The sequence below is a fragment of the Dendrobates tinctorius genome, unplaced genomic scaffold (assembly GCF_039654945.1).
Source record: "Dendrobates tinctorius isolate UK_male_01 unplaced genomic scaffold, ASM3965494v1 ptg000073l, whole genome shotgun sequence".
NCBI classification, from domain to species: domain Eukaryota; kingdom Metazoa; phylum Chordata; class Amphibia; order Anura; family Dendrobatidae; genus Dendrobates; species Dendrobates tinctorius.
In genome coordinates this window covers 16586006-16611055 of record NW_027361741.1, presented here as the reverse complement: position 1 = coordinate 16611055, position 25050 = coordinate 16586006, and the positions used below count along the sequence as shown (strand labels likewise).

The 25050-nt window shown below is 43.7% G+C and overlaps 1 protein-coding gene across 1 annotated transcript in view; it reads left to right on the top strand.

Annotated features, from left to right (window-relative positions):
• LOC141096196 (clustered mitochondria protein homolog) overlaps positions 1-22628 on the top strand; it is a 60102-nt gene extending 37474 nt beyond the window's left edge. Inside the window, exons 18-26 of the mRNA XM_073582670.1 lie at positions 1395-1548; positions 4103-4242; positions 4523-4603; positions 4687-4812; positions 7664-7785; positions 17393-17486; positions 19974-20108; positions 21512-21585; positions 21706-22628. Of these exons, the coding sequence (XP_073438771.1) occupies positions 1395-1548; positions 4103-4242; positions 4523-4603; positions 4687-4812; positions 7664-7785; positions 17393-17486; positions 19974-20108; positions 21512-21585; positions 21706-22489 (1710 nt within the window). The 3' untranslated portion in view covers positions 22490-22628. The remainder of the gene's footprint in view (positions 1-1394; positions 1549-4102; positions 4243-4522; positions 4604-4686; positions 4813-7663; positions 7786-17392; positions 17487-19973; positions 20109-21511; positions 21586-21705) is intronic.
• Positions 22629-25050: the final 2422 nt, after the last annotated feature.

The window sequence follows — 25050 nt, the reverse complement described above, 5'->3', positions numbered from 1 at the left end:
GAAGGTGTATGTCCCATTATATCTGGCATATAAGTAACACAGCATTTCAAAAAAGGAATAGTATACCAACAGTTAAGTATGGTGATGGTCTAGGGCTGATTTGCTGCTTCAAGACCTGGAAGACTTGCTGTGGTAAATGGATCCATGAATTCTGCGCTCTACCAAACAATCCTGAAGGAGAATATCCAACCATCTGTCCATGACCTCAACCTGACGCGCAGTTGTGTTATGCAGCAGGACAATGTTACAAAACACACCATCAAGTCCACCTCTGAATAGCTGAAGAAAAACAAAATTAAGACTTTGGAGTGGCTTATGGTACTGTCACACTTAGCGATGTACCAGCGATCCCGACCAGCGATATGACGCGGTCAGGATCGCTGGTACATCGCTAAGTGGTCGCTAGTGAGCTGCCACACAGGCAGATCTCACCAGCGACATCGCTGGGGTCGGGGGTCGCTACTTACCTGTCAGACGAGGCGATCCTGCATCCTCCCGCCCGGCTCCACGCGTCGCTCGTCCTCACAGCAGGAAGCGCCACAGGAAGCTGACGACGAGAAACAGTCCTGAACGTTCTCGCGCGATCAGCGACAACCAGCGGGGGAGCCGGTCGCTGGTAAGTATCAGACACAGAGATATCGCTAGCAATATCGCTATAACGTCACAAGTTATAGCGATATTGCTAGCGATATCTCTTAGTGTGACATGCCCTTTAGTCACAGTACTGACAGTAATCCAATTTAGATGCTGTGGCATGACCTTAAAAAGGCGGTTCATGCTTGAAAAACACTTCAATGTGGCTGAATTACAACAATTCTGCAAAGATGAGTGGGCCAAAATTCCTCCAGAGCGTTGTAAAAGATTCATTGCCAGTTATCGCAAACATTCGATTGCAGTTGTTGTTGCTAAGGGTGGCCCAACCAGTTATTAGGTTTAGAGGGCAATCACTTTTTCACACAGGGCCCTGTAGGTTTGGATAAAGACCTTCATTTAAAAACTACATCTTGTGTTTACTTGTGTTATCTTTGTCTAATATTTTTAAACTTGTTTGGTGATCTGAAACATTTAAGTGTGACAATCATGCAAACGAATAGGAAATCAGGAAGGGGCAAACCTTTTTTCACACAACTGTAAATCTTGATGTGGATGATGATTTGAATTCTGTTATCACTGGAGAATAAGTCTGTCATTACTCAAGAGCAACTTTAAAGAGGATGTACACTACTTTATTTTTGTCTGATCGGGGTAGGGGTTCCGACACCCGGCATCCCCACCAATCAGCTGTTCTTGGAGCTGCTCCATTTTCTGATAGTGGATAGGTCATCAATGAAAAAGTAGCAGGCAACCTCTTTCACTGTTTTCCATATTACAAAGATGATCTTATATTTTTGTAGGTTCTCCTGCGGGAATACAATTTTGAAAGTCGCCATAAACCAGCCATAACAGAGGAGGACATTTTGAATATGTTTCCTGTAGTCAAACATGTCAGCATTAAGTCCAAGGAGGCTCATGAATTATTCACTAAAGCACAGATGAGCATACAGCAAGGTAACGACATTCTGCTCTGGGCTACTAATTTAGACTTTTCTTTAGGTAATTTGTAACTCTTGTAGCGCAGAGCAATTACAAGTGTTTTGTAAAATGTAAATTGCCGCTGATGTCTGGAATGCAAGCTGTCCATACACATGAACATTCACCTTGGGCCAGCAGTGTTATATTTTAATAGTTCATTAGTCCAAAATCAGGTACTGATTTATTTCTTATGGTGCACATGAGATGACTGCCAGCTGAACTTACCTGGTATGAGGGTGTCCCTACTTTTTCCTTATGACATAATGGCGGCGAAGAAGGATGGGGCTTGTTACCTTGGCAGCTAAGCCACTGCCACAAGAAGAATCTGCCAGCGGTTCACCTCTCTGTCCCCATGGTTAATCTAAGCATGAATGTGACTGTGGACACATTCAGCAATCTAAGAAGTATGGCCTTCTATATTAGTTTATATTTATAGGGGTCGGAACGTCTTTAATAGAAAACTCTAAACAAGCTTCTTATGTGCATTCTGCTTAAAGGGGTTGTCCGTTTGGAGGAAATTGAACCTGAAATTCTGTAAAATGCCTAAGATAACAAACACAGCAGGTACAGCCAGCTCCCCGCCACTGCTGCGGTGCCATCACATTGGCTACAGCAGTTGTACTCCTTGTCAATCAGTGAGCTCAGCAGCTTGTGCCAAACCCTGAGATGGAAGCAGCGGCGTGCAGCCGGCGCTAGACACTAGAAGGGTGAGTACCTGCTGTGTCTGTTATTTTAGGTATTATGTAGAATCAAGGGTCCACTTTCCAGAAAGGGGACTACCTCTTTAATGATTGAACTGAAAATGTCTCTGTTTTCCCTAATGAAACTGTGTAGTGAGAATTCAATTATATCTCTTTGTAGCATAAAGAAATGATCTCCAGACAACATAAAGATTTTTTTATTATGTATTTTACTTGCTTTTATAGCGCCATTAATTAATTCCCTATCAGTGTGTCTTTGGAATGTGGGAGGAAACCAGAGAAAACCCACACAAACACGGGGAGAACATACAAACTCCCTGCAGATGCTGTACTTGGTGGGATTTGAACCCAGGACCCCAGCGCTGCAAGGCTGCAGTGCTAACCACTGAGCCACCGTTAATAAATTAATCAGCTCACATTATAAGACAGAAAATTGACCTGGTGTTCTTTCTGATTTTTTTTTTTTAATGTTTGTTTTTAACAGGGAGCACACGGACGCATAATAGTATATGGTTCCTTTCATATGTTTTTATAAACTCTATGTTTTTTTGCACATAATAGTCTGGAAAAAAAATCTTTGGGCATATCTGAGATTGGCCAGATTTCTGGACCAAACTCACACATTTCATAGAATGGGTTTGTGATGTGAACAGGCATCATATGGGTGGCTTTCATGGGCTGCCAATTTGGAAAACAGACACTGGGACCAGACTAAAGGTCTAGAAGTTTAAGACTCGACATTCAAAATTAATTTGCGTGTGGACTGATGGGCAGGCTCTTTAATTCTAAGGCCTGTTTCACACATCCGTTTGTGTCCATCAGTCAAAATCTGCCGTTTTGCAAAACAAACTGATCCGCCATTTTGCTTGGCGGATCCGTTTTTTTCCCATTGAGTTGCATTACTGGCGGATCTTGACGGATGGCTATCCGTTGGATCCGTTTTTTTGCGGATCTCTTCTCTCTCTCTTCCCCAGGCAGCGGTTCCTTTAAAATTCTTCCTTTGACGGATCCGTTAAAATAACGGACCGGTGCCGAATGTTGTGGTCAGTACAGAAATGGATCCGCTATCTGCCATTTTAGCGGATTTTGACTGACCAAAAAACTGTTGTGTGAAACAGGCCTAAGGCAATTCAATACAGGTATTGATATATTGAGATTATCATGGTCAGAGATTTCATATTCCTGAATATTTCATATACTATAATTCAGTTTAGCTTTTATTAGCGTAAAACATAACATTTGAAGTCCTATTCCAGCGTTGTTTATTTTACCATTTGTTTGCTATCAGTAAAGTACTTACTGTTCGCTGTCTTCTGCCGTTTCCAGCGAACTCTGTGCCTCTCCCGGCATCATGTGACTGCAGCTCTGTTTTCCTGGCTCACGCAGCAGACTGTTACTTCCCATCTTAGGCCACGTACACACGTTCAGTATTTGGTCAGTATTTTACCTCAGTATTTGTAAGTTGAAACCAGGAGAGGAACAATCGGAGGAAAAAGTATAATAGGAACCCGTCACCACTTCTGGATTATCACCCACTCCTGGCTTTGGCTTACAGATACTGAGGTAAAATACTGACCAAATACTGAACGTGTGCACGTGGTCTTAGAGTAAGTCTATCAGAGCCTCATGTAAAGTACTTACATTGAGAAAGTGACTTTTTCATCCACACAGAGAAGAGGTGAGCTGGAGAGGATGGAAATAGCCAAAATAAGTGACCAGTAATTCTTTTAATGTATTAGTGGTAGATATCAGATGGTGAAATAAAACCCCCAAGCAGGGATGGGACTTTGTTTATATGCAGACTTTCGTGACTTTATCATACTTTGCAGGCGGACTAAACGAAGGAGTTGTTTTGTTGAACGAGGCCCTGGTCCAGTTTAACAGTGTGTATGGAGCCATACATCCAGACATTGCCATGTGCCTTCGTTTGCTCGCACGAGTTAAATTCATTTTGGGAGATATCACAGAGGTGAGAGTCATTGCTAAAATGTTCCCAACATTTTTGTTGCACACACAGTAGTCACTCTTTTACACTTGCATCCCATAACACACATATCTCAGGCTTGAGATGACTGGAGCCGTAAAGCTCCTACATTTTTCCACTTGCCATACACTACATCAGTTACATTTAAAGTTAGTTGTGGCCTTATACATTTGATATTTTAGTTATTTTATCCCTGTATGACATGTGAATGTGGAATTGTAGAAATGATGATGATCTACACTAAATAAATGTCGTTCTCCCATAGGCTCTGGATAATCAGCAGAAAGCAGTAATAATGGCGGAGAGGACTTTGTGCTATGACAGCAGCATCGTAGTTCAGGACTATGTATGTTTCAACCAATGGTCCTATACCTATAAAACTAATGTTAGCTGTTGTAGTACACTGACTTCATTGTATTTTTCCAACAGGTCCTCTTCTCTCATTACTGTTTTGCCAGTGGACAATTACCGTTAGCGCTGAAGCTGCTGTACCGTGCCCGATACTTAATGCTGCTCATAGCAGGTGAAGACCATCCGAGCATGGCTACACTGGATGTGAGTATGATCTGTGAATTATATGCAAACTTCAGGGGTGTATATAGAAATCATGGAGCCCAGTAGCAGACGTCCATATTGCACCCCCACGTGGGTTCACAGAAAAGCATATTTCACAAATTAACAGCCCTTACAAAGTATGTTTGCTCCTATTGAAGCCACTTAGTGTTCTCAAGCACTATGATACCCCTTTCATGGCCCCCATAAAGTTTGATGCCAACAAAAGTGCCCCCCAAATATGGTATGATACACCCACAGTGAATTGCTCCACAGTACCCTCTACACACACAGTATGATGTCCCTACAGTGAGCCCCCCCAACTACAAAGTATGATAAATCACAATGACTCCAGCACAGTATGATGGCCCCCACAGTGACCCCAACACAGCATGATGGCCCCCGCACTTCACATACACAGTATGATGGCCCCCAACATAGTCCTCTCACATGGTATGAGGCCCCTCACAGACCTTCACCCAATATGATGGCACCCACATAGCACTCCATACAGTATGATGAGTCTCAATACAGTATAATGGCCCCACATCCCTTCAAATAGTATGATGGACCCAACACAACAATCCACACCGTATAATTGACCACACATAACTGTCCACAGTGTTCAATGGCCCACACACAGTATAATGGCCCCCCACATCACCTTCTAAATAGGATAATGTCTTCCCTATAGTCTTCAAAACAGTGTAATGCCCCCCATAGCTCTCCAAACAATATACTGGTTGCCCACATAGCCCTCCACATATGATGACCAGCACAATGTATGTGTTTGTGTGTATTATATACACTCACTGGCCACTTTATTAGGTACACCATGCTAGTAACAGGTTGGACCCCCTTTTGCCTTCAGAACTGCCTCAATTCTTCGTGGCAGAGATTCAACAAGGTGCTGGAAGCATTCCTCAGAGATTTTGGACCATATTGACATGATGGCATCACACAGTTGGCGCAGATTTGTCGGCTGCACATCCCTGATGCGAATCTCCCGTTCCACCACATCCCAAAGATGCTCTATTGGATTGAGATCTGGTGACTGAGGAGGCCATTTGAGTACAGTGAACTCATTGTCATGTTCAAGAAACCAATCTGAGATGATTCGAGCTTTATGACATGGCGCATTATCCTGCTGAAAGTAGCCATCAGATGTTGGGTACATTGTGGTCATAAAGGGATGGACATGGTCAGCAACAATACTCAGGTAGGCTGTGGCGTTGCAATGATGCTCAATTGGTACCAAGGGGCCCAAAGAGTGCCAAGAAAAAATTCCCCACACCATGACACCACCACCACCAGCCTGAACCGTTGATACAAGGCTGGATGGATCCATGCTTTCATGTTGTTTACGCCAAATTCTGACCCTACCATCCGAATGTCGCAGCAGAAATCGAGACTCATCAGACCAGGCAACGTTTTTCCAATCTTCTACTGTCCAATTTCGATGAGCTTGTGCAAATTGTAGCCTCAGTTTCCTGTTCTTAGCTGAGAGGAGTGGTACCCAGTGTGGTCTTCTGCTGCTGTAGCCCATCTGCCTCAAAGTTCGACGCACTGTGCGTTCAGAGATGCTCTTCTGCCTACCTTGGTTGTAACGGGTGGCAATTTGAGTCACTGTTGCCTTTCTATCAGCTCGAACCAGTATGCCCATTCTCCTCTGACCTCTGGCATCAACAAGGCATTTCCGGCCACAGAACTGCCGCTCACTGGATTTTTTTTCTTTTTCGGACCATTCTCTGTAAACCCTAGAGATGGTTGTGCGTGAAAATCCCAGTAGATCAGCAGTTTCTGAAATACTCAGACCAGCCCTTCTGGCACCAACAATCATGCCACGTTCAAAGGCACTCAAATCACCTTTCTTCCCCATACTGATGCTCGGTTTGAACTGCAGGAGATTGTCTTGACCATGTCTACATGCCTAAATGCACTGAGTTGCCGCCATGTGATTGGCTGATTAGAAATTAAGTCTTAACACACAGTTGGACAGGTGTACCTAATAAAGTGGCCAGTGAGTGTATATACACACACACACATACGCTTGCCTGACCCCATTACTCCACTGCTTCGGTCTCTGCAGCGTGTATTCTTAATCTCTGCACAGCGGGCTCGATGTAGTAACGTCATCATGCCTGCTGCACTGAGACATCAAAGCTCAGATGCACAGGGAGAATGATGTAGGAGGGAGCTGCCAAGCCACCCTGATTCTCAGATTCACAGGCCCCATAGCGGGCGCGTGGCTTTCTGCTGTTAGTAGTATGCCACTGGCCAACTGTTATGTCATAATAAGTAAAAGCTGAGAATTCAAAGGGAATCTGTCAGAAGGTTTTTGCGCTCATCTGAGAGCAGCCTGATGTAGGCAAAGAGAAGCTGAATCCAATGATGTATCACTTAGTTTACTGGGTGCAGCCATTCTGATATAGTTTTTAGATTTAGCAATGCAGCAGCGCTGAAGAAGCTTCCCGTGCACAAGACAGGCACTGTATATACAATGTCTATAGACAGTGAGCTGCCTATCACAGGAGGGGGGCGTGTCGGACTAGCATGCATGCGCTGCAATGATAAGGTCCTGGTGCTAAAACAGTCATTGCAAGCAAACAACACCACAGAGCTTGTTAAGAGAGGTAACGCTGAAATCTGTGTTTCAACCCCTACAGCATGCTGCCTTCAAATTACATAGCAAAAACCTGCTGACAGTTTCCCTTTAATATCCCTATCACACAACAGATTCTGTCCTCTATTGGCCCTTCTTCCTTGTTATGAAATAGAAATAAGAGAAAGTGTCACACACCATTGCCCTGATCTAGACGCCTGGTCATTGCGATGTGTCTTTTCTCCCTGGCAGAGTAATATTGGCGTGGTTCTACAAGCTGTGCTTGAGTGCGACTTATCTCTTCGTTTTCTTGAGAAAGCTTTGGAAGTCAATAAAAAGTATTTTGGACAGAAATCCCTCGATGTCGCTTTAAGGTATTATTAACATGATTAACATAATAAATGTACATCAGGAGCACCATCTATGTATGACAACCTGTTCTAAAAATGCACCGAGACACGCGTGTATACATTTTATATCAGAAGTGCACATTTATTACACAAAGTGATATAGATCAGATAGATACTTTATTACCAGCTCTTTTAAATTGGAAATAAGAATGTCTGCTTTTCTATAAAAAGCACCACTTATGTCCATGGAGAATGTCTGGTATTACAGGCCATTCGAATGAACTAGGTTGTAATACCAGACACTATCACCAGAAGAGAGTGGCGCCTCTTTTGGGATAAAATATGTATTTTTCAAATTCTCACCCCTTCCAGCTCTTTACTATATTGACATGCTGCAAGTTTAAAACTCCGTAGGTCGATTTCTGTGTTGAAAATTTGACATGTACCTTAGATTCCCAAGTCCTGTACGGTCTACTGGTGGAGCTTCACTAGATCACATTTATGGTGACTTGCTTCATAGACCATGATCACTCATCACGTACGATGCACAGTCTCATAAATCACCATTTGCTGGTGGTGTTCTCGAAACCCCGATGTTTCCGAATGATGGAAGAAATGATAGCACTCACAATTCTCACTTCTGTGGCCAAGTAGAAGAATTCAGACTGCGATGATCAAAGCACATGATCTTGTGTGGGAATATAGGATTTTACAAGGGTTGTGGAGCAACAGCTGATGCAACAGTAATAGCCGAGACAGCAAATGGCTTTGTGCCGTGTGTGTTGGCACAGAACAGCCGTCCAGATCAGTGACCTTGTGAAGGTCATATTCAAATACTACACATTAAGTGTAAAATGTATTCTAGTTCTTCATTGTATTAGAATTGCCCTTGAATGTTCAATTTATATGCTTGTTCTACCTGAAGAAAAAAAAAAAAATAATATATATATATATATATATATATACACACACACACACACACTTCTTCCTTGTGGTTCACCCTCATTGTTTGTACAGTGTCACTATTTTTGTTGGTTCATACATACATATTACAGCTACTTGGCCATATCGTATTTACGAAGGTTAGTTTTTGTATGCGTAAATGGTCCACATGAATAAAGTTGAGTTGTGATGCCAGATGAAGCCCAGAAGAGTTATCCAATTTCCAAAAGAAATCACTTATTTTTCTATACACACCCTATCATATGACTTTATATACTGTATGTCTGATAGGCAGGCATACACCACCTCTCTAAGGGGCCCAGATTCTGACATGATGATGATGGAATCCACTGAGAAATGAGCCTGTAAGATCAGGGTTCACAGTATGTACATGCAGCTACATTTCTTTGCTCCCGTTACAGCTACATGATGCTGCCTGTATGGATCATGTAACCCTTGGGTTGGTCAATTCATTTTCTTGAGGGGCCACATGAGACCGTGACTGTTGTGGAGGGCCGAACTAATAGGTCGAACTTAATTCTACTCAATATTAATATTTCTATATTATAATTATATTAATATTAATTATATCACTTAATATTGAGCAGAATTAAGTATGCTGCTACCTCCGTATACAGTGGGGCAAAAAAGTATTTAGTCAGTCAGCAATAGTGCAAGTTCCACCACTTAAAAAGATAAGAGGCGTCTGTAATTTACATCATAGGTAGACCTCAACTATGGGAGACAAACTGAGAAAAAAAAACTACAAAATCACATTGTCTGTTTTTTTTTCATTTTATTTGCATATTATGGTGGAAAATAAGTATTTGGTCAGAAACAAAATTTCATCTCAATACTTTGTGATATATCCTTTGTTGGCAATGACAGAGGTCAAACGTTTTCTGTAAGTCTTCACAAGGTTGCCACACACTGTTGTTGGTATGTTGGCCCATTCCTCCATGCAGATCTCCTCTAGAGCAGTGATGTTTTTGGCTTTTCGCTTGGCAACACGGACTTTCAACTCCCTCCAAAGGTTTTCTATAGGGTTGAGATCTGGAGACTGGCTAGGCCACTCCAGGACCTTGAAATGCTTCTTACGAAGCCACTCCTTCGTTGCCCTGGCGGTGTGCTTTGGATCATTGTCATGTTGAAAGACCCAGCCACGTTTCATCTTCAATGCCCTTGCTGATGGAAGGAGGTTTGCACTCAAAATCTCACGATACATTGCCCCATTCATTCTTTCATGTACCTGGATCAGTCGTCCTGGCCCCTTTGCAGAGAAACAGCCCCAAAGCATGATGTTTCCACCACCATGCTTTACAGTAGGTATGGTGTTTGATGGATGCAACTCAGTATTCTTTTTCCTCCAAACACGACAAGTTGTGTTTCTACCAAACAGTTCCAGTTTGGTTTCATCAGACCATAGGACATTCTCCCAAAACTCCTCTGGATCATCCAAATGCTCTCTAGCAAACTTCAGACGGGCCCGGACATGTACAGGCTTAAGCAGTGGGACACGTCTGGCACTGCAGGATCTGAGTCCATGGTGGCGTAGTGTGTTACTTATGGTAGGCCTTGTTACATTGGTCCCAGCTCTCTGCAGTTCATTCACTAGGTCCCCCCGCGTGGTTCTGGGATTTTTGCTCACCGTTCTTGTGATCATTCTGACCTCACGGGGTGGGATTTTGCGTGGAGCACCAGATCGAGGGAGATTATCAGTGGTCTTGTATGTCTTCCATTTTCTAATTATTGCTCCCACAGTTGATTTCTTCACTCCAAGCTGGTTGGCTATTGCAGATTCAGTCTTCCCAGCCTGGTGCAGGGCTACAATTTTGTTTCTGGTGTCCTTTGACAGCTCTTTGGTCTTCACCATAGTGGAGTTTGGAGTCAGACTGTTTGAGGGTGTGCACAGGTGTCTTTTTATACTGATAACAAGTTTAAACAGGTGCCATTACTACAGGTAATGAGTGGAGGAAAGAGGAGACTCTTAAAGAAGAAGTTACAGGTCTGTGAGAGCCAGAAATCTTGATTGCTTGTTTCTGACCAAATACTTATTTTCCACCATAATATGCAAATAAAATGAAAAAAAAACAGACAATGTGATTTTCTGGATTTTTTTTTTTCTCAGTTTGTCTCCCATAGTGGAGGTCTACCTATGATGTAAATTACAGACGCCTCTCATCTTTTTAAGTGGTGGAACTTGCACTATTGCTGACTGACTAAATACTTTTTTGCCCCACTGTATATCGTTTGAACCCGAGTACAGCCCCTTCTGTAAATCATATGAGCCCCCCAACAGCCCCTTATATGTGGCATGAGCCCCACACAGCCTCCTCCCATATGCGGCATGAGCCCCACACAGCGTCCCTATATACAGTGCATGAGCCCCACACAGCCTCCCGCATATGCAGCATGAGCCCCACACAGCCTTATATACAGCATGAGCCCCACACAGCCTCCCTATATACACTGCAAGAAACCTACACAGCCTCCCTATATACACTGCATGAGGCCCCCATAGCCTCCCCCATATGCAGCATGAGCCCCACATGGCCTCCCCATATACACGAGCCCCACACAGCCTCCTTATATACCGCATGAGCCCCACACAGCCTCCCTATATACACTGCATGAGCCCCACACAGCCTCCCTATATACACTGCATGAGGCCCCCATATGCAGCATGAGCCTCACATAGCCTCCCCCATATACAGCATGAGCCCCACACAGCCTCCCTATATACACTGCATGAGACCCCCATAGCCTCCCCATGTGCAGCATGTTGCCCCCATAGCCTCTGCATGTTCAGCATGGCGCCCCCATAGCCAGCACCATGTGCAGCATGTCTCCCCCATATGCAACACCATATGCAACAGCATGTCACCCCCATGTGCAGCACCATGTGTAGCATGTCACCCCCATGTGCAGCAGCATGTGCAGCACCATGTCTCTGCCATATGCAGCACTATGTGCAGCATGTCACTCCCAGGGCTACCACTAGGAATTTCAGGGCCTCATACTGGCAAAATTCTTGGGGCCCCCTTGAGACTCCTCCCAGGCTTCACCCCAGCCACGCCTCCACCCCTCGAACTGTCCACAGTCCCACCGCTCTCTTTTGGAAAAACTCTCCTTCTCACCAATCCCACATTAACAGTTCCCATCACCAGATCACACACATAGCCAGCAGCTTTTGTTTTGGCCAAAAGGTTTTTAAAGCCGCCACAATGACTAGGTCCCGGTCAAAAGACTCTACCTTCTGTACGCTAATCTATTAAACATTTGTTAAAATAGCCAATACAATTTAGGTACATTTTTAGTTATTTTTCAATTTTTAAAATGACCAATAATATCACATACAAGGGATAAATACCACCACACCATGACCAGACCACATATTACCACCACATAGTGACCAAATAATATCACATACACAGAATACCGCCACACCATGGCCGGACAACATATTACCACCACATAGCGACTGAATAAAATACTTATCATTAACAAAAAAAATTATCATAAGTGCCATTATACACAGGAGATCTGTACTTAGTATGCTTTGTCTGTGTATAGGTAATACAGTGATCACCGGTGACATTATACACAGGAGCTCTGTATATAGTGTACATGTTATGCAGTGATCACTGGTGACATTGTACACAGGACCACTGTATATAGTATACAGTGTATAGTGTCAGTGTACAGGCAACACACTGTGTCATGTGGTATACAGTCTAACGCATGGGTATAATAAGACACATGAGACATAAGCTTCTTAAGCATTTCTTGTATTACTCCATACAAGTAGTGCAGTAGCAGGATAGTTGCAGAGTTAGGCAAACAACCAACGATATTCAGAGTCTATTACTTTCCTGTCAGAAGTAGCTGGCAAGCAGAAGGGTTCTGTGTCCACAAATGGTTCCAAGCAGAGGAGATCCAGGCTTCACAGACCAAGTCACAAACTGGGAATAGAGCTGATTCAGGAGCACAGGTGAATCAGCTGGAGCTGATTAAAAGGACAATTGGCAGGAAACAGGGCAGGGACATCATAGCTGAGTACTCCATGTTATTTGAGGGCAAAGTCACTGCACATGCCAGGAAACAAGATGGCCAACGACAAGCTGAGGACTCCATATTGGTTGAGGGCAAAAGTCAATGCACAGTCCAGGAAACAAGATGGCCGACACACTAAAAGCGAAGATAACGGATCTAGCATAAAAGTCCGAAAACATTACATTACTCCCCCCTTAAGGACAGCCTCCGGATGGCCCCAGTCCAGGCTTTCCCGGGTACCTCTGATGGAACTGGCGGAGTAAACGAGGCGCATGGAGATTGGAGGCTGGTTCCCACGAGTTGTCCTCAGAAGAATAGCCTTGCCACTGTACCAGGTATTGCACCCCGTCTCTACGCAACCTGGAGTCCAGGATCCTTTCCACGACAAACTCCTCCTGGCCATCGATGAGGACCGGAGCAGGAGGGGAAGAAGAACGACCAGGGAAAGAATTGGGAGTTGCAGCCTTCAGTAGAGAAACATGAAACACAGGGTGAATCCTCATAGATCTCGGCAGTTGAAGGCGACAGGCAACGTTACTGACAAGCTTAGTAATCTTATAAGGCCCGATGTACTTATGACCCAATTTGGATGATGGTACTCTCATCTTAAGGTTCTTAGTTGACAGCCAAACCAAATCTCCTACCTTGAAGGTTGGTGCAGGTTTACGAAACCTATCTGCCGATTTTTTATACCTGTCCTGAGCGGATTCCAGATTCCTCTTAAGTAGGTCAAGGTTCTGTTGTAGAGATGTGATTCTGTCGGCTACAGCTGGGAGAGGTGTGTCTATGGGAAATCGAGGAAGGATGTTAGGATGATAACCCAAATTGGCATAAAAGGGTGACAGCTTAGTGGAAGCGCTCTGCGAATTGTTGTAAGAGAATTCAGCCAGTGGGAGCAAATCCACCCAGTCATCTTGTAGGTGGCAGATAAAACAGCGGAGATACTGTTCTAAGGTCTGGTTAGTCCGCTCAGTCTGTCCATTTGTCTGCGGATGAAAGGCAGAAGATAGATTAACTTTGATGTTTAACGCAGCACAGAAGTGCTGCCAAAACTTTGAAGTGAATTGCACCCCTCGATCAGATACAACCTCATCCGGTACGCCATGCAGACGAAACACATTTTGGATGATCAAGTCCGATGTGTGTTTCGCAGTGGGTAAACCCACACACGGAATAAAATGGGCTGCCTTTGTTAACCGATCCACCACCACTAGAACTGTGTTCTTCCCTTGAGAGGTTGGCAGCTCCACAATGAAGTCCATTGATATGGATCCCCATGGACGGGTGGGAATGGGTAGGGGTTGTAAAAGACCTGTAGGCGACGAACGTGGAGTCTTGCATCTAGCACAGACTTCACAAGAAGTGACATAATCCAGAACGTCTCTTCTGTACGTGGGCCACCAAAAGAAGCGAGACAGGAATTCTTGAGTCTTCAGAACTCCTCTATGCCCCGCTATTTTAGAATCGTGGACGAGTTGCAGTACTTTCCCTCTGGCCGCTTCAGGAATATACAGGCGTTGCCCCTGAATCCACAACCACTATCACATATATCGATATCTTGGATCCACAGCCTGCAGCGGCTCCCCAACGGCAAAGATCCAAAAAAAAAATAAATAAAAAATAAATCTCTATACAGGTTGCAGCGGTGTCTCAGACCCAGCAGACTCTATCATGGCTCCTGAATCTGTCATGTGGTATACAGTCTATCTAGAGTCTAACGCATGGGTATAATAAGACACATGAGACATAAGCTTCTTAAGCATTTCTTGTATTACTCCATACAAGTAGTGCAGTAGCAGGATAGTTGCAGAGTTAGGCAAACAACCAACGATATTCAGAGTCTATTACTTTCCTGTCAGAAGTAGCTGGCAAGCAGAAGGGTTCTGTGTCCACAAATGGTTCCAAGCAGAGGAGATCCAGGCTTCACAGACCAAGTCACAAACTGGGAATAGAGCTGATTCAGGAGCACAGGTGAATCAGCTGGAGCTGATTAAAAGGACAATTGGCAGGAAACAGGGCAGGGACATCATAGCTGAGTACTCCATGTTATTTGAGGGCAAAGTCACTGCACATGCCAGGAAACAAGATGGCCAACGACAAGCTGAGGACTCCATATTGGTTGAGGGCAAAAGTCAATGCACAGTCCAGGAAACAAGATGGCCGACACACTAAAAGCGAAGATAACGGATCTAGCATAAAAGTCCGAAAACATTACACACTGACTCACCAGTGACGCCCTTTATCTTCGCTTTTCATCTTCATCCAGCACAGCCTGCCATCACTTCTTCCAGACAGGGCTCATCTCTGCAGGAAATAACAGTTATCTAGAGCATCGCTTGCAGAACACATTACTTAATTTTTTCCCAACTTCTAAACTACACCAGATGAAGAAAAGGGAGACAGTGTCGATCTGTACAGTAACAGGACTACTTCCCCCATTTAAAACAGTATCCTAAAAAAAATAAAATAAATACATCACTGCAGTACTAATATCCCTTAATTAGCCCCTATTGTAATAATATCCCCCAGCCTGGCCCCAGTGTGTCTCATTCCTCGATCCAGCCATATGTTCTCCCATCCTACCCTCATGAGTATCCATTCTGCCTTCATGTGATCTCCCATCCTGCCCCATCTGTCTCCATCCTGTACCATCTGTTTCCATCCTCCCCCTTGATCCTGCACAATCTGTTTCCATCCTGCCCCATCTGTCTCCATTGTGCCCCATGTCTCCATTCTGCCCCGGGCAGGATGGAGATACATGGTCCATGTATCTCCATCCTGCCATCAAAACGTATTGCGGCTTGCAGCTTATAATAAAAAACAAAAAAAACTTTCTTCTTGCCTGGCCGCGTTCCTGCGACTATGCTTCCTCCAGGTATACGCCGGTGACGTGCGCGCTGACGTCAGCTGAGAGCCTCCGATTGGCTAGCAGCTTTTAACCATTGCCGTGCGGGCCCGCACGGCAATAGAGTTTAACTGAACTTGCGTCTCGGACCGGCACAATCCTGCTGCTAGGGCCCGGTAAGCAGATGAGACTGGGCCTGATGCGGGTCCCCTCTGCTCATCCGGCTCCACATGCCAGTCAGGGTAGTAATTATGGCGGTCCTGCACACAGCTATTAGGGGCATGTACTGCCATATAGTGCACAGTCACATAGCTATGAGGGGCCTGTACCGCTATATAGTGCAGTCACACAGCTGAGGGGCCTGTACCACCATATAGTGCAAGTCAAACAGCAGTGACGGGCCTTTAGTCCTGTGCTGCCATATAGTGCACATTCACCACTGTCTAGGAGCGGGCTGCGAACTTCAGAGGAGTTGGAGCTGTTTGGGTGGAAACTTTTCTGCGGCTCGTGCCTCAGTGTTAGTGTTGCAGCAGTGCGGGTCAAGTGACCTCCGGGGGTCCTGCCTGAAAGCTGTGTGCTTCCCCAACACCATGAGGCTCCCCGTGTGCTGCTGCCTACTGCTGCTTGTAGCTGGGACCAGAGGTAAGCCTAGCAGTCCTGGAGTGGGCACGGCTCAGACTGCTGAGCCGCTATGTATAGCTGTGCCCCTCCCCGCAGAGCGCAGTGCCAGCTCTTTGGCTGTGTGTGTCAAGGTGGGCTGTGTGTCAGTGCTGCTACCTCTGGGGTCACTAGAGATCACGGGCTGCCACAGGTCTGTCACTCCCAGGTGCGCACTGCCAGAAAGTTTTCCGCGCAGGGCCCGGTGAGCAGATGAGACAGGGCCCGATGCGGGCACCCTCTGCTCATCGGGCCCCATATGCCAGACAGGGCAGTAATTCCCTGATGGCAGCCCTGGTCACCCCTATGTGTTGCATGTCACCCACATGTTCAGCACCATGTGCAGCATGTCACCCCCATATGCAGCACCACGTGCAGCATGTCACCCCCCATGTGCAGCATGTCAACCCCCATAGCCTCCCCATGCCCACCCAAACATCTCATACACATGAAAGAAAAAAAAAAAAAAACACACTACAACCTCTCCCATTCTCCGGCGCTCTGCTTCTCTCCCTGCCTCCAGTGCGCTGACTCTCCGCAGTACACAGCTGATGCAATGAAATGACATCATTGTGTTAGCTGTTTCACACGCTGATTGGTGGAGGAAGTGACCGGTGGACCTTCTTCCACCAAAGAAGTCAGTGCAGATGGGCACAGCGAGCAGGCATGCTGCGGCCTGTGGACCTTTGGTTTCCAGCCCTACAGCTGTGTCAGTCCGCGGGCTGGATTGAGACAGCCAGAGGGCCGGATGTGGCCCGCGAGTCGCACTTTGCCCAGGTCTGATGTAACCCAAGGACAGGCAGACATTTGTGGCCATAATGTGGGTGCAGAAACACTTTCATATTATGCTCATGTAAAGTTGGTATAAGCCTCTCACCACTGTGGCCAATCATTGATTTTTGGATGGATAGCCTATAAGTTCTGAGCTGAGGTTACAAGACCAGTACAAATGGAGATGTACTTGTCCTGTAAAGCTGCGTCATCCTAATGATTTCCTCCAGCATGTCCAGTGTATGTAGCCCATCACTGACTGTGGGAATGGCAGTGTGTTGATAGCTCTCTTTCCCTATGCACAGTAGAGCCCTGAGTTTGTTTCCTCCTGTAGCTCAAATTTTCCTTTTTTGTTTTTTGCAGCCATCATTTGATTGCGCTTAGTTATACAAGCAAAGTAGAATTCAGATCAGCAATGCAGCATGAGAAAGAAACATTCACTATCTACAAAGCTTTGGTAAGTGAGTTTTCGGAATATTTTTTTCTTTTGTTCTATATTAAAACAGGATAATTCATTAGTCTATGTAACCACTAGTGATCATCCAACGCGCTCGGATCAGGTGTTATCCGAGAATGCTCGTGTGCTAACCAAGTGTCTTCGGCGAGCTCGAAATATATGTTTGAGTCCACAGGGCTGCATGTCTCGCGGCTGTTCAACTGGCATTTACGCCTGAAAAAATGGTCAATACATTAATAATAATTTAAATTTTTATAGCGCCAACATATTCTGCAGCAATTTACAATTCACAGGGGACTTGTACAAACAAGAAAAGACATAACAGAGTAACATATAATTCAACACATATCATGAGGAGTAAGGGCTCTGCTCACAAGCTTACAGTCTATGAGAAAATGTGGGTGGGGGGACACAAAAGGTAAAATAAAGTGCTTGTCGTGTATGGTGCCGCCATCAATATAATAGTGGCATTCAAGTAACGCTGCATGAACTGGTCAGTATCTGGACAAGTACAGGAAAAAAGTGAGGGTGATAGAACAGTCTAAAGAAATATGGTTAGGGCAAATTTGAAAATGTGGATACTGGGAATTAACCAGATTCTCTGGGGGTAGTGGAGGAAACATATTTCCCCTACTTGACTGTATACAGTACACCTAAATAAGGCTACTTTCACACTTGTGTTTTTTTGCGCTGCGCACCGTGCGCAGTGCAAACACATATAAAAAACACATCATGCGTTTGTGTGCGTTTTTTTGCGGTTTTGCACAGTTTTTTTTAAAAAACGCATGCTTTTTTTGCGCTGACGTGTGCATGCGCACCCATAGACTATAATGGGTGTTTGGGTGAAAAAAACGCATTGCGTGCGCATGCGTTTTTTTGGGACAAGTCGGACGCACAAAAAATGCAACAGGATGCATTTTGTGCGCCCGAGCGCACACTACAAAAAATGCATGCGCGTACAAACGCATGTGTATGCGTACCCATGTAAAGTAAAGGAAAAAAACGCATGCGTTTTTTTGCGCAAAAAAACGCAAGTGTGAAACCAGCCTAACAGATTTCTTTATAAGAAATATACATTGCACTTATAATAAAGGGGATCTGTCAGCAGGATTTTGCTATGTAATATGAGGACAGCATGAAATGGGGGTTACAATTCTGAATTCAATGATGTGTCACTTATCAGGCTGTGTGCTGTTTTTTTTTTTTTACATACAGTGAAGGGTTTATCACTAGGACATTATCACTGCCAGGTCTGATAAGCACACATCTGCTAGTCCATCTCCGCCCCCTCCTGTAATAAGCAGCTCACTGTCTCTACACCATGTAAATAGTCTCAGATGACATCCGAGTGCAGTACGTTTTACACGCACCCATAGCCTTATATGGGTGTGCATGGTCTGATCAACAGATGAACTCACAGCATGCTGTGTTTTTTTTTTTTTCTCATGTTGAATCTGCACTGCCCACAGTATAACACTGGGCCGAGTGCTGACCGATAAAACATCAGATGGCATTCGGCCGTGTTATACACTCCTATGAGCAAGCCCTCACAACTCTGATTGTGTCATAACTGCTGCATCCAGGAAACTAAATGATACATCCTTGGATTCAGCTTCTCTTCACCTACAACAGGCTGCTCTCAGATGAATTAACAAAAAACTTCTGATTCCCTTTAACTATATTTCAACTTTTGACCGTTGTCATTAGGCTTAGGCTACATTTTTATTTTTGTGTCCACACTCGTATCCATAGAGTAGAATGGATGTGTCACACACTCATTAAAATCTCAGATCTGAGAGCGAGATCTCTGAGACTCAGTGCTATTCACATTTATGGGGATCGGTGAGACGAGGATGCAGATCAGATCAGGAGGCTTCCAGGCTGCTGCCGTCTTACATCCGGGTCTCATGAGTCTGATGCTTCGTGATAAACTAAAATAAAACCGTGTGACCTTTCAAAGTGGTTTTTATTGGTTTGGAGGCAAGCACACCTATTCAGTGACAAAAATAACCCAGAAACAACTAGGATGTCACCTGAGAAAAAAATCTGTCCTTTCTCTTGGATGGTAACACTCACATGGATGTGCGAATGTAGCCTTAGTCATATGTTTGTATAGAATCCATACCAGACAATATGAAATGACTAAAATATCACCCCAAAAAGTCTTAAAGAGGTTGTCCGCTACTTTTTCATTGATGACCTATCCTTAGGAGCTGCGGATTAAAATCAATAGGAGGCGGAGGTGCAGTACCCCGCCGCGGCACTACAAGACTGAGCAGGTCCGCAATTGGGCTATCCCGGCTGGCCGGTGGCTGCCGCCGACACCGATGACAACTTATCGGCAGTGGTGCTGGGTATCGGACCACGACCGATCATACATTGATGACCTATCCTAAGGAAAGGTCATCAGTGAAAAAGTAGTGGATCACCTCTTTACGTTAATGTAACCAGCCCATAAATTCAGTTTTCTTCTGCCATCATTTCTAGCTCGGTGACTGCCATGAACGTACAAAAGAAAGTTCTGCCTTCCTGAAACATGTTACGCAACAAGCCGTCAACTTGCAGCGGACCATGAATGAGATCTACAAAAATGGATCTATTTCTTCCTTACCTCATGTCCAGGTATGCCTAGGAGAATTAGAAATGTAGTATTTAGCTGCCTTTATTTGCCAATGCAGTGATATGGGTGAGCCTAGAAAAACATTATACATGACACTGAAATTCTGGACCATGTACTAGTGGAGTGCTCCCCCATAGAAATAATGTTTACCTTTTAACTGTCACATTCACATGTACATGAAAACTACCCTTAGGCTCCGTGCACATTGCGTCTAGAGTCTGTGTGCACATAGTCTAATGGTGGTGTTTAACAAAAAAAAATATAGGTTTTTTTTGTAGCAAAATTCACTGCACGTACAGTAGATGTAAGTTGTCAAAGGAAGATACATAATACACTAATGTGTTATGTTGTGTAGGTTTTTTCACACTTTTAATGTGTTTTGTTGGGTACCTTTTAGTTTTATGAGTTTCCTATTGACTACTCTATAAAAGAAACGCATACAAATTGTGTATAAAACTAAAAAAAAACCTAAAAAACACTTGTAAAAATGCAATAAAATCATGCCATTTTCTAGAAATAAGAAAAAAAATGCAAAAAATGTATGTGTGAAAGAAACCTAAATGTGCGGCCCTTTTTGCTTTGGGTAGATGTCATTTTTATATTCCTTACGGCTACTATATAGTAAAGAGTGGTAAAATGAAGAAATAGGGAGAACTAATGAACTAGTGCAGGGCCTAAACACATGGGAATTCTATTTACCCACTTCACTTTAATCCTTACTTTTAAAGGAGAGGAGGCGAACACAGTTTTTGTTTTACACCTAAAGGCAACCTGTCCTGTTGAAAAGGTATCTGACCTGCTGGCCCAATATTCTAGAGCAGGAGGACCTGATCAGATTGCTATTTTTGTGGATAAAGCTACAGTAAAACTTCATTGAAATCTCTGGTGTTTGTATTTATAGGAGTCCGGTGGGCGGTCCTATTCAGTGATTGGCAGTTTTCTCTGTATAAGTGTGCATGCCGTTGTCATTCACTATTATCAGTGCCCACTGGACTTCCAATTATATAAACGCCAGGGATTTAGGTGAAGAAAATATAAGTTATCCTGAATTTTTTCCACCAAACCTATAAATCATTCAGCTACTCCTTATGTATACCATGCTACTGCCGTAGTTTAGGACCGGATAACCCTTTTAAGGCCGGGGTCACACTTGCAACTGCAGTGCGAGAAACTCTCGTGAGTCTCTCGCCTCAATACCAGGCACTGCCGCCGTCACTCGGGACCAGAGTGTGCGGCTACATGTATTTCTATGCAATTGAAAGCTACAGTCGTGAGTGCCGGGTATTAAGGCGCGAGTTTCTCGCATTGCACTCGCAAGGGTGACCCCCGCCTAAGTGGCACTTTTTTTTACCTCGATAGTATTGTATTTCGTTGCACTGATTTGAAACATGCTTTGCATTCACAGATTGTTCCTCCAGGGATTGACACACTATTACAACAGCTAAATTTCTTAAATGGCATTTTACGAATTAATGTTGGGTAAGAAGACATAGTCTATTTTAGTTTTTTTTCTTTCATAGATTTTTTTTTTTTAATTACTATACATTCAGAAGGATGCACTGTCATTTTTCACACAATTTATTTCACTTAACTTTGCAGCATTAGTGAAAAAAATGGTAATGAAAACCCATCCGAGAAACAAAATTCCACAGACAGCGGTGAAGAACAATCAGAAGAAATTTCTGGAGCTCAAAAATCAAGCACTGAGAATGTACGGGATGTGACCAAAGATCAGAGTAAAGCTGAACAGAAAAAAGCAGAAGCTGAAGACCAACCTCAAGATGCCACTGCAGGACAAGATAAAGTTGAAGGCCAACCCAAAGCTGTCACTCTAGAAAATGCTAAAACTGAAGGCCAACCTGAAGGTGACACTGCACAAAATAATAAAGTTGAAGAACAACCAAAAAATGATACTACAGAAATAGATAAGACTAAAGACCAACCCAAAGGTGCCACTGCAGAAGATGATAAACCTGCAACGCAACCCAAGAATGACACTACAGAAACAGATAAACCTGAAGACCAACCCAAGTGTGACACTGCAGAAAATGATAAACCTGCAGAGCAATCCAAGAATGACACTACAGAAACAGATAAACCTAAAGACCAACCCAAGTGTGACACTGCAGAAACAGATAAACCTGCAGAGCAATCCAAGAATGACACTACAGAAAAAGATAAACCTGAAGACCAACCCAAGTGTGACACTGCAGAAACAGATAAACCTGCAGAGCAATCCAAGAATGACACTACAGAAACAGATAAACCTGAAAACCAACCCAAGTGTGACACTGCAGAAAATGATAAACCTGCAGAGCAATCCAAGAATGACACTACAGAAACAGATAAACCTGAAGACCAACCCAAGTGTGACACTGCATAAAATGATAAACCTGCAGAGCAATCCAAGAATGACACTACAGAAACAGATAAACCTGAAGACCAACCCAAGTGTGACACTGCAGAAAATGATAAATCTGAAGAGCAACCCAAGAATGACACTACGGAAACAGATAAACCTGAAGACCAACCAGAAGAGGCAACTGCAGAAAAAGATGGAGCTGAAAACAAAATTAAAGAGGTCACTGAGAAAGAAGAAGTTAAAGATCAAGACAAAGATGGTGTGGAGGGTAAAAATGGAGATGATGGTCAAACAGAGGAGTGTAAGGAGCCTAAAAAAGAAGCTGAAGAAAGAAAGGGTCACAATAATGAAACAACTAAAAATGCTGATGTCTACGATTTGGGTAAGGAAGAAGTTCTTGTCACACAGTAGAACAATATAGCTAGAGAAAAAGATAATAAAGCTGATTGACAAAATGAAGGACCCAGGGATGTAAAGAAACATATGGCCGATGCAGAGACAGAGGAAGTGATATCTTTGAGCTTCTGGCCTAGAAGACCAAGAAACACTATATTAGGAATTCTCCCAGTGATAATCAAAATGCAAATTACTTTTTAAGTTAGCTAGAAAATGAATTACCGCACTTCTTTTCAAAGAACACTCAGGATTTCTGTGGTAATTATTTAAGGCAGAATCTTACCACGATATTGGGACTGACCGATTTTTTTTGTTATGTCACATACATTTAGCATGGCTTGAAAAACGTCAGTAATGTCAGATTTTATATGGAGATTTTCTATCACAATATTGCGGCAAAACCCCTTTGTAAACATATTCCGATAGTTCAGGATATCAGTGCATGTAACTCAGGGCAAATGTTGTGCACTCAATCGAATCCACTGATATGTCACTTGAAATTTTGTAATATTTTTTAAAGAATTCTTATGCAACACCAAAATCCATCCATTACATGGTCCATGAACCCTAATGGGGACAAGAAAGTAATTCTGCACCAAGGAACAGCCCTATATCTAGTGCCTTACTATTCACTGTGTTCTTGGCAGGGTAGGATAGGGCTATGGAAAAGTTATTAATATATTACATTAGTAACAATTATTACTCAGACTAAAAAGTCTAAGTGTTTTAAATTTTACTACAGTTATATACACATCAGGTTAAGCAATGCAGGTCAATGCATACCAGGGAGATGAGCAGAGTCTAAGTCATATCCTAAAAAGATAGGACTATCCGCTGTATCCCAATGTGTCCATACGACTTCATACGGAACTGTGGGATGTACTATACTGTAGCTATGCTTTTTCTTTTTGCTACTGTTTATATACAAAAAAATGCCAAAACTGTGCCTATATACACACATAAATGTTATATCCAGGAATTACCCACCAAGAGAGCTTCTACCTTCTGAAACCCCCAGTGATCGTCCGTTATCGTTTTGGGGAAGTTGTTTCTTCCTGCAGCACATACTGTATTTGCCATTAAGAATCAAATTTGTTCCCAAATTTGGGAGTCACCGATTCTTAGAGGCACTTCAGTTTGGTTCATAGAGTTGGGATTTCGTAGTTTTACCTTGCGTTCATACAAACATGGTATTAACTTCTAGGGAACCCAAATCAAGATCTCGGTGATGCCCATGTGCAGAGCTGTTGTGTACCTTGTAGGCATAAACCTTGTAATACATCTCCACAGTTAAACTACACACCTACTTCATCCACAAATTACCTGTAGGGATGTGCATGGGTTTATATCTACTGATCTTCATAAGGTTCAGTAGCTGCTACTAGTAGCTGTTCGTAAACAGACCGTATGAAACTACACCTTCAAGCCAATCGGTAAACAGGTTTTTGCCACCTAATCTGAGAGCAGCGTAATTTAGAGACCCCGATTCCACTGATGTATCACACACTGACCGGCTTGCTGTAGTTTTGACAATCTACTACTGAGAAATCAGCTGTTTTATCAGCTCTGCACAGTGTAATAATAATCTTTATTTTTATATAGCGCTAACATATTCCGCAGCGCTTTACAGTTTGCACAAATTATCATCACTGTCCCCGATGGGGCTCACAATCTAAATTCCCTATATTAGTATGTCTTTAGAATGTGGGAGGAAACCGGAGTACCCGGAGGAAACCCACGCAAACACGGGGAGAACATACAAACTCCTTGCAGATGTTGTCCTTGGTGGGATTCGAACCCAGGACCCCAGCGCTGCAAGGCTGCAGTGCTAACCACTGAGCCACCGTGCCGCCCACACAGAATGCTGCCAATCAGTGCTGGGGGTGTGGCTATACAGAGCTTAGCAGTCAGAGAACAGGAAGATCTGCAGCAGTGCTGTAATCAGGGTCTCTACCCCTACTCTCATATGGGGTAGCAAAAGAACTGGGGTCAGGATGCCTTTAATTATGCTGTATGTGGACAGATCTATGACCTCAGATTTTTGAGGTTTAGAATGATAAATGTAAAATGGTTAAAACATTGCAGTGATACCACTTTATTTTTACTTTACAGCCAGCTGTAAAATCTACTTTTTGTACCCCTGTGATATTTCTCACTGAAACCTGGATGGAATAATTTTCATTTTC